We start from the raw sequence: 12,645 nt of genomic DNA, 5'->3' as shown, positions 1-12,645 counted from the left end.
GGGGAGAGGGAGCAGAGCTGGTGAACAGCGTGCACAGTCTATTTGCCTCTGCCCAGCACTCGTTTGGGTACTCCCCAGTCTCTCCCACTCACTGCCACCCTGTTGAAGAGCTTGGGGGTGGGGAGTGAGCTAACAGGGCTCCGTTAGCTCACTCCCCACCCCTGAGCCCTTAATCAGGGACATGCAAGTCCATAAGAGATCCATGAATTTAAATCAGTGTCCACGCTAATCTTCCTTCTAAAGTTCATACTGAAACAGGCCAGGCTCTCCTTCATCCCCCCCCCTCCTCCTTATTTTTATCTTCACAATAATTCCTTATCTTGTGTCTTCCATCAGAAGTCTGCACACTAATTTTGTTAGTTTCATCTCTTTTCCATACCTTGGGATGGTATTTTTATCCAGGAACCGAGGCCAAAACCACCAGATTTATCACAGTCCTAATGACAGCTAGCTGCATGCTGAGTGAATTCCTCAATTCCCCAAAACTACTTTTTTTGCCAGAACATGTGGAGATTCAGCATTCAGCATTTTATTGGTACTGTTATCTCCAAATAAAGAATGACTCCTTTGGAAAAAATGATTTGGTATCAACTGTGGGAATATTTTTAGCAGCTTGTTTGGTGAGGCTTCATAAAATATAATTAGTTGTGGAGAGAAATGTTAGCACAGTGCTAAGGTCAGTTTTGGGCAGGGTTCACTCAAAACAGTTCACATCATTGGGATCAAAATAATGTGTCTACAGTTCACATTATTGGGATCAAAAGGTACATTTCTGTAAGAATGTATGGTATTTCATTGTTCCTTGAGTAAATATTTGTGTTTTAGAAAGTTATGGAACTGGCAGTACAACACGCCAAAGCCCATCTCTTGTTTGTAGGAAAAAGTCTGTACATACAACAGAGCTGGAATCATTTACTTATTTTGTTACTAATAAGCCTTTGAGTTTGTTGCCTTGCCTCGGTAATGGACTCGATGAGAGCCAACAAGCTGAAGTTCAATCAAGATAAGACTGAGGCACTATTAGTGGGTGGTTCCCTAGACCAGATGAGTGGGAGATTGCCTGCTCTTGATGGGATTAAACTCCCTCTAAAGGAGAGGGACGCAGGTGGCGCTGTGGGTTAAACCACAGAGCCTAGGACTTGCCAATCAGAAGGTTGGCGGTTTGAATCCCTGCAACGGGGTGAGCTCCCGTTGTTTGGTCCCTGCTCCTGCCAACCTAGCAGTTCAAAAGCACATCAAAGTGCAAGTAGATAAATAGGTACCGCTCCGGCGGGAAGGTAAACGGCGTTTTCGTGTGCTGCTCTGGTTCACCAGAAGTGGCTTAGTCATGCTGGCCACATGACCCAGAAGCTGTCTGCGGACAAACGCCGGCTCCCTCGGCCAATAAAGCGAGATGAGCGCCGCAACCCCAGAGTTGGTCACGACTGGACCTAATGGTCAGGGGTCCCTTTACTTTTACCTTTAAAGGAGAGGGTACGTAGCTTGGGGTACTCCTGGATCCATTGCTGTTGCTTGAGGCTGAAGTGGCCTCAGTGGCACGGAGTGCCTTCCATCAGCTTTGGCTGCTGCCCCAGCTGCATCCCTCTCTGGACAGGGATAGGCTAACCTCTGTTGTCTATGTTCTGGTAACATGTAGGTTAGATTACTTCAACATGTTATATGTAGGGCTGCCTCTGAAGATGGTTCAGAATCTTATCTGGTGCAGAATTCGGTGGGTAATGTTGTTAATGTAATCTTGTAATATTTGTAGTACTGAAATGTGGTTTTTGTATATTGTTATATGTTCTATTATGTTGCTTTATAATGTGGTGCTGTGGGTAAAACCTCAGTGCCTAGGACTTGCTGATCGTATGGTCGGCGGTTCAAATCCCCGCGGCGGGGTGAGCTCCCGTCGTTCGGTCCCAGCTCCTGCCCACCTAGCAGTTTGAAAGCACTCTTAAGTACAAGTAGATAAATAGGTACCACTTTATAGCGGGAAGGTAAACGGCGCTTCTGTGTGCTGCGCTGGTGCTGGCTCGCCAGCTGCAGCTTCGTCACGCTGGCCACGTGACCCGGAAGTGTCTTCGGACGGCGCCGCCTCACGGCCTCTAGAGCGAGATGAGCACGCAACCCTAGAGTCGGACATGACTGGCCCGTACGGGCAGGGGTACCTTTACCTTTACCTTTAATGTTACAAAATTGTTCTTGTGATGGTTGATTTTGAGATATATTCCTGTTTTCTTTGTTGTAAGCCACTTTGAGCATGATTCTCTTTGTGGAAGAGTAGAGTACAAATAGAATCATGAAGGAAGAAAGAATATGGAGAAACCTTAGTGTGATCCAGACAAAATATGACAACCATCTACTACATGCAGCAGGAAGGAAACATTCCTGATTTTTCAAAATTCCTGAAGTAGAATGAAAATTTGTGGTAAAATTGAGGAAGTAGAAAAGAACTTGTATTGACTTGACGATAGAAAAAGAAATTGTATTGACTTGAATTGAATGGGGGTGGGTGAAAAGAAATTGTATTGACTTGAATTGAAATTGAAACTGAAATTGAAAAGAAATTGTATTGACTTGAATTGAATTGAATGGGGGGGTGGCATTTGGGTGCATGTCCTGCAGTCCACTTTGAGATCCATACCCATCGTACATAGGCAAAAGGGCTGGAATTATCTGACCATAAGCCTAATGTAATATTAGGCTGCAGTTCTGTATCAGTTTGCCCAGGAATAAGCCACATTCAGGGACGCGGGTGGCTCTGTGGGTTAAACCACAGAGCCTAGGATTTGCCGATCAGAAGGTCGGCGGTTCGAATCCCCACAATGGGGTGAGCTCCTGTTGCTCGGTCCCAGCTCCTGCCAACCTAGCAGTTCAAAAGCACATCAAAGTGCAAGTAGATAAATAGGTACCGCTCCTGCGGAAAGGTAAATGGCGTTTCCGTGCGCTGCTCTGGTTCGCCAGAAGCGGCTTAGTCGTGCTGGCCACATGACCCGGAAGCTGTACGCCGTCTCCCGCAGCCAATAAAGTGAGATGAGCACCGCAACCCCAGAGTTGGTCACAACTGGACCTGATGGTCAGGGGTCCCTTTACCCTTTACCTTAAGCCACATTCAGCTCATTAGTACTTACTGAGAAGTGAGTAGGCACGACAGTGCTGTTAGAAACCATGTCTCCTATATTCTCCCAGTTGATTTCTGAGGGGATTGGGATTATGAGAGCTTCATGCACTGATCCAGATTTCAGATACCTGCCTCACCTAGTAGTAGGTGCTCATTGCAGGTTTTCTTAAAAATAAACTTGAGTCGTCATCAGTCAGGGCTTCTTTAGCTGTGATTCCTGCATTTCAGGGGATTGAACTAGATGACCAACTCTTGAGGTCCTCCCCAACTCTACAGTTCTGTAAGTCTATGTGTGATCATGTTTGTAAATGTAAATTCATTAGCCTATACAGACTAAATAATTGCCCTGCAGTCATAGTATAACTTGATTAAATACCTGTCTGCCTTTGACAAAATATACCAATCTAAAAAATAGTCTTGATGCACATTTTGCTGTTCAGTCTCTAGAAAAAATTGCATGGATTTGTGTTGCATGCCTAGCAGCTTTGTAATAGAGGAACAGTGTTGGGCCCTTGGGAAATATGATGGTTAGCCTCTGTGGTTGGGCAGAAGTGTTTGTTACATTCTTGATGTGCACAGTTGACCAGAGGTGCAACCTTTAGTCTGACCTAATGGCTCAACATCATATTTAAAGAGATCATTAATCTACCTGATCTATGGACAGCTTCTGTCAGCACTTGTTATAAGGGAAAATATTGAGTACAGTCCACCAGGAGTATCACCTGCAGAAGCATAATTGAAATTAATAGACCTTCACAAGAGCACAACTGTAAAACATGTTAGAGGAATAAAGAAAAATCGTTTGCACTAGGGCAGCCAACAGAGACTCTGATGGAGAGAGAGGGGGAACAAACTTGCTCCTTTCTATCACATAAAGCAGAAAAGAAGAGTGAATGAACACTCTGTAAATAAACCTACAACACAACTCTGCCAAATGGAGTGGAGAAATACATAAGGACTGAGAAGCTTTATGTATATTAGGGACATCTTATATATTGCAAAATGTCTACAGTGAGAATGTTTCTATGTAGAAATGTACCTAAACAGCATGTGCAGGTAGGTAACTCATAATGGGTGACAGTTGCATGTGCTGGGAGCTATAGAAGGCATATGCAGCAATTTACCAAATGCCAACTGATCACAGACAGAGTATTCTGCTTGAGGAATAAGCAACAACAATGTTTTCCATTGGCTAGGACTTTCCCTGTTCTCTCAGCTGAGAGTCCACTTGGCACAGCTAGCATTCACCCCTTTGGCAATAATCATTTAGAAACACATTTACTGCATACTTACGTTTCCATTTATCTGTATTGATTTCAGGCCCTTTCTGTTAATGCCACATTGTTTTCCAGGCTAATTCCCCACCCTGGCAGCCCAACTTCATTTCACAATTAGCTGTGCTTTGAGAAACCTTTGAATTTTCTTCACTGCATCAGGTTGCAACTGCTTCTGGGTGCAGTTCCTTCATGGTCTATGGGGGAGAATTAAAGTGACTTTAGCAACAGTAGAGAGAGCAGTGTAAGGACAGCGATGGAATAAAACAGATACCAAACATCCCCCTTGCCTTATCGCACTGCTACCCTGTCAAACTCTCAATCCATTAGTCTTGAACTAATTTTGTGACAGTTAACCAGCTGAAAGTGTTGACCATTTCAACATTAAACAAACTTCACCCATTCTTATTAAATTCTTACATTTTTCATAATCTATAAGGAAAGCAGGTTAAACTTTTAATCACAGCCCACATAACACAATCCATCATTTCTTGCAGCCCTAAGTGCTAGATACTCCCTTTGTTAAAATAAAAGCTGATATTCTCCAGATGCTGATTTCTGCATACAAAATCAAGACTGATTATAGCATATACGCAGACTTGTCAATTTGCTTGACAGAAGGGGATAAAAGCAGGACCAGAGTGAGGGTGTGATGGGCCACATCAAATGGCTGCTGGGAGCTCTTCCATTTTTGTCCCATTGGATGCTAAGTGCCAAACCAAGAACAGGAGCAGTGTTTGTCCCAAAGCAATCATTAAGTCAATTTTGCCTTGTTATTATTCATAGGCATTTAAATGTTGTCCAGAATTTTTAATCTCTGATCTGTTTCCAGCACAGTCAAATTGCAAAGTAATTATAACACTAAACTCATCAATCAAAAAAGACATATGACTTCCTACTTTGCTCTCATTGTCAGCAAAGCAATGTTTTGCTGAACCTTTAATAAATAACAAATTTAAATAGCCTAAGAAAAGTTATCCTAGTAGAGACAGTTCAGTCATAATCTATTATGTACTGTTATCCAAAAAGCCTCCAAGGTTACTGTAATGGTTATGGGGTTGCTCGTGCATAAGTTGCCGCCACTCCTGGCTAGGTGGCCTGGTTAAACCTTTCCTGGCTGGACAGCCCCTCACTTCGTGGCTGTTCAGTCGCTGGCAGAATCCGACAGTAGGCGTTTCTTCAACCTTTTCCAACATAAAAGTTGTTTGACGCCCAGTCTCCTCCTACTCTCCCTGAGCGGAAGTCTTCTGCGCAGGGTGGGCGTGGGTAGTGGAGGACTTGTGCTCTCTCCGCTGGTGTCCAGTGAAGAGTCTCTGAGCCTGCTCTCCGCTTCCCCCATTGGCCCCCCTCCATCCCTGGTGTCGCGCTGATTTTCTTCCCCAACAGGAGACCTGCCTCTCTCCCTACTTGGCCCCTCTCCAGCATCGTCGTGGAGCTCCTCCTCCTCCTCTCGTTCCGATGGCAGTTCCCTGACAGTTACCAAATAATTATGGTTGTTTTTAAATGACATGTTTATTATAAGTGTATATAGATGTGGCTAGCTCATAATGCTGTTATCACAGTATGAGGAATATTTTGGGGGGAGCATGGTTCAGGATAAAATAAGGTTGCTATTACATGCAACATACTAGTTAACAAAATGTAAAATCATTGGAAAGGAGACATAAGCAGGGGTGTGTTTTTTTTTAAAGAACTCTGTTTTTTTTGGAAAATGTTCTTGATTCAATTGTTTTCTAAACATTTCAAAGTTCTAAATGCAGATTGAGCTTTAATTTAACTGACTCTTCTTCTTAATTGAGCAGGCACTGTAAATAGCAAAGCATATGAGTCAGAATTTGGGGTTTTCAAACATCTTTCTGTCAAACATCTGTTTCTGTTTGTGTAATACCATAATATTAAGAATATCAGAGAAAGAGACATTCATATATATATATATATATGTCTTGCAGCCCAACCATCAAAGCTGCTATTATCTTCAGGTACAATGCTTTCCTTTTCCTCCTGACTGCTTTGTTTAAACTACTCATCCAGCAAGATTTGAATATCCTCTTTTATAAGTAGGTACCACCAGCCCCCTACAAACATTTCTTCATCCAAACTAGGGGGATCTGCTTAAAGAGACAACATAGGAGGGTGCACTATAATGACAGGTCTGTGGCCCACATCCTCTTGAAACGAAGTCTTTCCAATTTCTCAAGTTCCCACTGTTCTACAGACTATTGATGTTACACAAGTGTCTGGGCATGTGGTGTTTCACCAGTCTGGAGCACTTAACCAAACATGTTTTTCCTGGTAAATCACAGAGACATAAAAGCATCAAACAAGCAACTTGGCGAAAGAAAATCAAAAGTTAAATATAATTCTAACTTATGTACTCTGCTTCAGCATTTTTGGTAATTTGCTGAGCCAGCCCTGAAGACTTTTAGAAGACTTTTCTGAGCTGGATCTCACTGGTGATCTTTGCTTCATCCAGTACACTGACATTAGTTCGCCTGTCTTCCCAAGTGACTAAGTGGGAGGTAACCAGAACATGTACCACCCTGGCAAGACAGTGTGCAAACAGGTAGGGTCTCAGCCAACATACCAGATGGAGCTGGTAGACAGCTGCCCTTGGCACCTGCACCTGCATGGACTACTGTGAGTCCAGAATGACTCTCATGCTTCAGAACTACCTCTTCATCATCAGAACTGTTGCCTTCTCCCTAATGGAATTATTTGCTCACTTACATCTTACCAATACATTTATTTCCCACTGATACAGTTTCAATCATCCTCTCACATCCTGCTGTGAAAATATTATGGCTATCCCCTGTTCCCATGTCTTTCAGACCACTCCTCATTTGGGCCTCCTCTCTTCTCCACCCCTGCTTATGTGTAGATTCTCATGAAATTATTCCCTTGTGTACATTGTTATAAAATATGTTCAGTCTCATGTAACACATAGAATAAAAATAAATTCTAGCCAACTATTTCTTTTCAGGAGGGCAGCTGTAGTTAAAACCTATCCTGGAATTTTTTGTGCTCTCACATTTATCATGGATTTCCCCCAGGAAAATTGAAACTAGTGTGGGTCTTCCAGCACTAACAACAAATGATTTAAAATAGAATTCTTAAGATGTGGTTTTGACCCCTATCAAGCTATGACTACTTCATCCAGCAACAATTTGATGTAAAGTACTAGAGTGAAGACACCCCCAAACATACCTGAATTCTCTTATATATATATATATATATATATATATATATATATATATATATATATATATATATATATATATAATGTTTGTAAGACTTGTAGACTAACTGAATATTTAGATTTTTCTCCCCTCTAAATGAGTTCCATTTTTCTTGCAGTTTGACCAGGGTTTGACTGTATATCTTTGACAACTCAATGATCTTGCCCCTTTATGACAGACCTCAGTTTCATACTACATGTTTTGTTCAGGGAGAGAGCATGAGGAAAATGGGCTGAACTTGTTCAGTGGCCATTAGGGAATAAGATTATTATTATTAATTACTGAATTTATATACTACCCTATACCTGGATGGTACCTGTTCCTGCCCAGACTGGAAATTAACCTACAGTTCTAGGAGGTCTTTATACTCAGGTGTTAGGATCAGTTGGAACAGGGGTGAGAAACATACATTGATGCATTGCAGGCTGCCTGGGACTTCATGGCAGCTGGGCAATATGAACAGTACCAATTCATATAAACAGCATCTTTTTGTGAGGCCAGTCCAAGAGCCATGTTTGTAACCCAGTCCTGACTTTAATGTGAAGACTCCAGGAAATGGACTCCTGATCAAGGTGGCACAGCTTGTGACAGGATATTCACTAAGATGAAGGCTTCATCTACTATTTCTGCTTGAGAAGGAGTTGGTACATTCCTATACTGAGCACTGAAACTTTTAGAAAATATACTGCATCTGGCATTTACAATTGCCCTTGGAACATTCAAGTATTTCAGCGTAACTTGCTTAAATGCTGGTTATGAGACTGAGTGAATGACTAATAGCAGTTTTCCATTGCTAGTTTTATGAATGAGTTCCTGTTAGTCCATTTGTCTTCCACGCTGCTTGGCTTTACAAAGTTGCAGGACGCTGCAGTTCCATGAAAGTGGCTGTGCCATCATCCTGGGACTGAATTTTCAGAGCCAATGACCAAGCCAGTGCTTTGAGATATGCAATAAATAAATTCTAAATAGTACTGGCATCAACAAGATAAAGAAAGATTGTTCAGGAGATCGCTAATGACAATGGAATATATGCCTGCACTGGCTCTGCAGGAGAGTAAAATACATGAAAATTGTTTGTCAAGTTATTTTATTTACTTTATTGAGCAAATGTACTTTGTCATTTACACAGATCATTTGAAAGAGGAGATAACCCAGCGGCACATGCAGAAAGCAGCTCAAGGTGAGTTTTGTTGCAGCCATTCTTAGCTCTTTCCATACAAGGTTGTTCCCTCCACACAAATGTGCAGTTGCTTGTTGCCTGCAATCCTCCTGTTCTTGGCTATGGGCTTTCTGCCCCCTGTGCATTTCATGCTACACTGGAGGCATTTTCCTCATGTTGTTCAATGGTCACGCGGCAATGTTTTCATAGCCTCTTCTCTCCTCACAAACAAATTTATCACCATGGTTAGTGACAGCAACTGAAGAATTAGGCCTTTTGACCTCACTGGGGCTACACTTCTCCACAAGCTGAGGATCTCGTCCCCTGGCTTCAGTGGAGCCATATTGATTTATGCCTGGGTTTGTTTTGCTTAGATGTTGTCCTGGGTTGAACTGTAACACTGCAGCCTTTGAGAGCAGATATAAAAACATGTGCACTCTGTATGTTTCCAAACATCTCCAGAAACATGTGGAGCCTTCGCAAATGTTTAATTACTCTTCACTCTTCACAGAAACAAATAATGGGTTACTTGATTTAAATAAAGATGACAGCACAGAGCTGCTGGGTGGCAGCTGAAATTGTCCTTCATACATAAGGCAGGCCTTAAATGTTCATATATCACATTTATAACATATGCAAGATTGTTTTGATAACCACAGTGAATATCTTCTATATGTTTTCTTTATTCATTCATTGTAATATAATAGCCTGATGTTTGCTGTGTGGATTGGCGATCATTACATGGCTCTCTTGTATATGTGTGTTCAGTCTGACAGAAACAGCTTTGGGTTCTCCTACGGGCTTCCTTGATCACCATAAAGACATCAAGACATCCGTGAATGAAAACTGCTTGGTAGTAAACCTACTTAAGACTATGTGGAAAAATCCAAATCCAAAATGAAACCTAATTTCCAATTGAAATCTTGGTGTTAAGATTTTCCAGCTGCCTCTCTTACTTAAAACTTTCCTCTCTATGGAGATACTTTACTTCCATTTTGAAAAATGATGATCTCTTTTCCCTGATGGACACGCTTTGGATGTGGATTTCTCATTTCAGGAAACCTTCATACTCAGCCTTAAAAAAAAGTTTTAAGACAGATTTCCTTAATTGTCTTTCCTTGCCCTTCCAAGGCAGTCTGTTCCACTGTAGAACATCTCTTACCATCAGAAATTTCCTTTATTGTAACTTGAATCCCTTGGTTTGTGTATGGAGCAGGTGCAAACAAGCTTGCTCCATCTTCCGTGTGACAGCCCTTGAGATATTTGAAGTTGGATATTTGAACTATTTAATTTCTGACTTATTTATAGCATTTTTAACCTATGTCTAGGTCCACCCCTGGACACAATACTCCATATGTGGTTTGACCAAGGCAGAATAGAGTGGTACTATTAATTCCCTTTACCGGGACATTATATGTCTGTTGCTGCAGCTTCAAATAGCATTAGTGGTTTTTGTCTACTGCAACTCACTGTTGACTCATGTTAAGCTTGTGGTCTACGAAGACCCAGAGATCATTTTCACATGTTCTACTGGCAAGCCGGGTGTCCCCCATCTTATATTTGTGCAGCTAGTTATTCCTGCCTAAGTGCAGAACCTGACATTTGTCGCTATTGAAATTCATGTTGTTACTTCAGGCCCAGTTCTGCAATATGTTACAGTCCTCTTGAATCCTGATTCTGTCTATTGCGGCATTAGCTACCCCTCCCTGGTTGGTGTCATCTGCAAATTTGTGGAGCATCCCCTCAGTTTTTTTGTCTAAGTTGTTTATAAAGATGTTGAAGAATGACAGGCCCAAGAAAGAACCATGCAGTACCACATTTGTCCCATTTTCACCAAGTTGACAAGGAACCATTAGCGGCCACTTGGGGTTTGGTCAGTTAACCAGCTACATACCTACCCAACAATTATCTCATCCAGGCCACATTTTACCAGCTTCTCCACAGGACTATAATGGGGGAACTTTGTCAAAATCCTTATTGAAATCAAGATATACTATGTCCACAGCATTCCCCTGATCCACCAAGCTTGTAACTCTCTCTAAAGAAGAAATGTAATTGGTCTGGCATGACTTATTTGCTGGGTCTTAGTAATCACAGCATTCTTTTCTAAGTGCCCACAGACTGGCCTTTTAATTATCTGTTCTAGGACCTTTCCTGGAATTGATGTCAAGCTGATGGGTCAGTAGTTACCTGGGTCTTCGTTTTCTCCCATTTTGGATTACACCCACAAGATCCTTTAGTACCTGCATGCTCCATTAGTACCAATGATTTACTGGATGTACTGAATTTCTATAAGAAACTATGGGACTTCAGACTCTTGCCGTTTGTCATTGGTAACGAGTGGTACTCTGATCTCCTCCTTCTGGAATTTGAGGTGACAACCCAGCTGTGCCTCCTTGTGTGTTCCAGATTGATGTCACATTTTGTTGGTTACTCATTTTTTGGTTTGTGGTGCATCTCTGGTGAATGTATTCTGTATTTGCACAAATTACGGGTTATACTTCCACCCTTTGGTAATTTGCAGGAATCAGTTGTGGTGTGAGAGAATGAAACACTCTGCATTGTCTTAAGTGACATCAAGGCAAAGGATGAGGTATCCAATAGCAAATTACTGCATTTCAAAGCTGTATTAACTTGAGGGTATTATTTGGCACATTATCTCCATGGATATTTTATTTGTGAAATTGCAATACAACACTAGGGGAGAAGTTGTCGTCGCGGCACACCTTGGTGTGTGGAGTGCCGCAGGGCGCAATCGTTTCCATGATGCTTTTAAAAATCTTTATGTGCCCCCTCACCCAGCTTCTCCGGAGTTTTGGTTTGGGTTGCCACCAGTATGCTGATCACACCCAACTTTATCTGCTGATGGATGGCCACCCTGACTCGGCCCCAGACACACTGATCAGGTGCTTGGAAGCTGTGGCTGGATGGCTGTGTGGGAGCCGGTTGAAGTTAAATCCTTCGAAGACAGAGGTCCTTTGGCTGGGTCAGGACAACATGGGGCTGGGGGGGGCAAGTCCTATCTCTTGCAGGGGCGCAATTAGTTCCAGCATCTTCTGTCAAGAGTCTGGGTGTAATCTTCGACACCTCCCTTTCTATGGAGGCGCAGGTTACAGTTACAACAAAGGCAGCATTTTTTCATCTCCACCATGCTAAGCAGTTGGTCCCTTACCTCTCGCCCTGATCTTGCCACTGTGATCCATGCTACGGTCACCTCCAGGCTTGATTAGTGTAATTCACTCTACATGGGGCTGCCCTTGAAGCTGACCCAGAAACTCCAGGGGGTGCAGAATGCCGCGGCGAGACTCCTTATGGGGTCCTCGCCATGGGATCACATTCATCCAGTGCTATACAAGCTGCACTGGCTCCCGGTGGAGTACAGGATCAGGTTTAAGGTGCTGGTTTTAACCTTTAAAGCCCTATACGGCCTAGGACCCTTGTACCTATGGGACCGCCTCTCCTGGTATGCCCCACGGAGAACCTTATGGTCCACAAACAACAACATCTTGGAGGTCCCGAGCCTCAGGGAGATTAGACTGGCCTCAACCAGGGCCAAGGCCTTTTCAGCAATGGCCCCAGCCTGGTGGAATGCTCTGTCATAAGAGACCAGAGCCCTGCGGGATTTGACATCTTTCCGCAGAGCCTCCAAGCTGGAGCTGTTCCTCCAGGCTTTTGGTCGGGGTTCAGTCTGACTCCCCCTCCCCTTTCATAAGAACTTGCATGAAAGTGGCCTCCCAATTTTTCTCACAGGCTCAGCACAAACAGTTGGGCTTGGTGAGCATTTAAGGTCCCCAACCCTAATCTGCAGGTTGCTATCTGCTTGGATTTTATTCTGATCCTGATCTGATTTTAGGATGTATTTTAATTGATTGC

The 12,645-nt window shown here is 42.8% G+C and overlaps 1 protein-coding gene across 4 annotated transcripts in view; it reads left to right on the top strand.

Moving 5' to 3' along the window:
• The window catches only part of KIF6 (kinesin family member 6), a 157,021-nt gene that overhangs the window by 107,168 nt on the left and 37,208 nt on the right, over positions 1-12,645 (top strand). For all 4 annotated transcript variants that reach the window (XR_008329668.1, XR_008329667.1, XM_053382935.1 and 1 more), the window contains one exon: positions 8,743-8,793. Coding sequence is in view for 2 of the 4 variants with exons in the window: in XM_053382935.1 (XP_053238910.1) it covers positions 8,743-8,793 (51 nt within the window). In the remaining 2 variants the exon portion in view is untranslated. The remainder of the gene's footprint in view (positions 1-8,742; positions 8,794-12,645) is intronic.

Source organism: Podarcis raffonei, chromosome 3 (assembly GCF_027172205.1).
Source record: "Podarcis raffonei isolate rPodRaf1 chromosome 3, rPodRaf1.pri, whole genome shotgun sequence".
NCBI classification, from domain to species: domain Eukaryota; kingdom Metazoa; phylum Chordata; class Lepidosauria; order Squamata; family Lacertidae; genus Podarcis; species Podarcis raffonei.
Note: the sequence above shows the minus strand (reverse complement) of the source record. Positions and strands in the feature narration are given on the sequence as shown.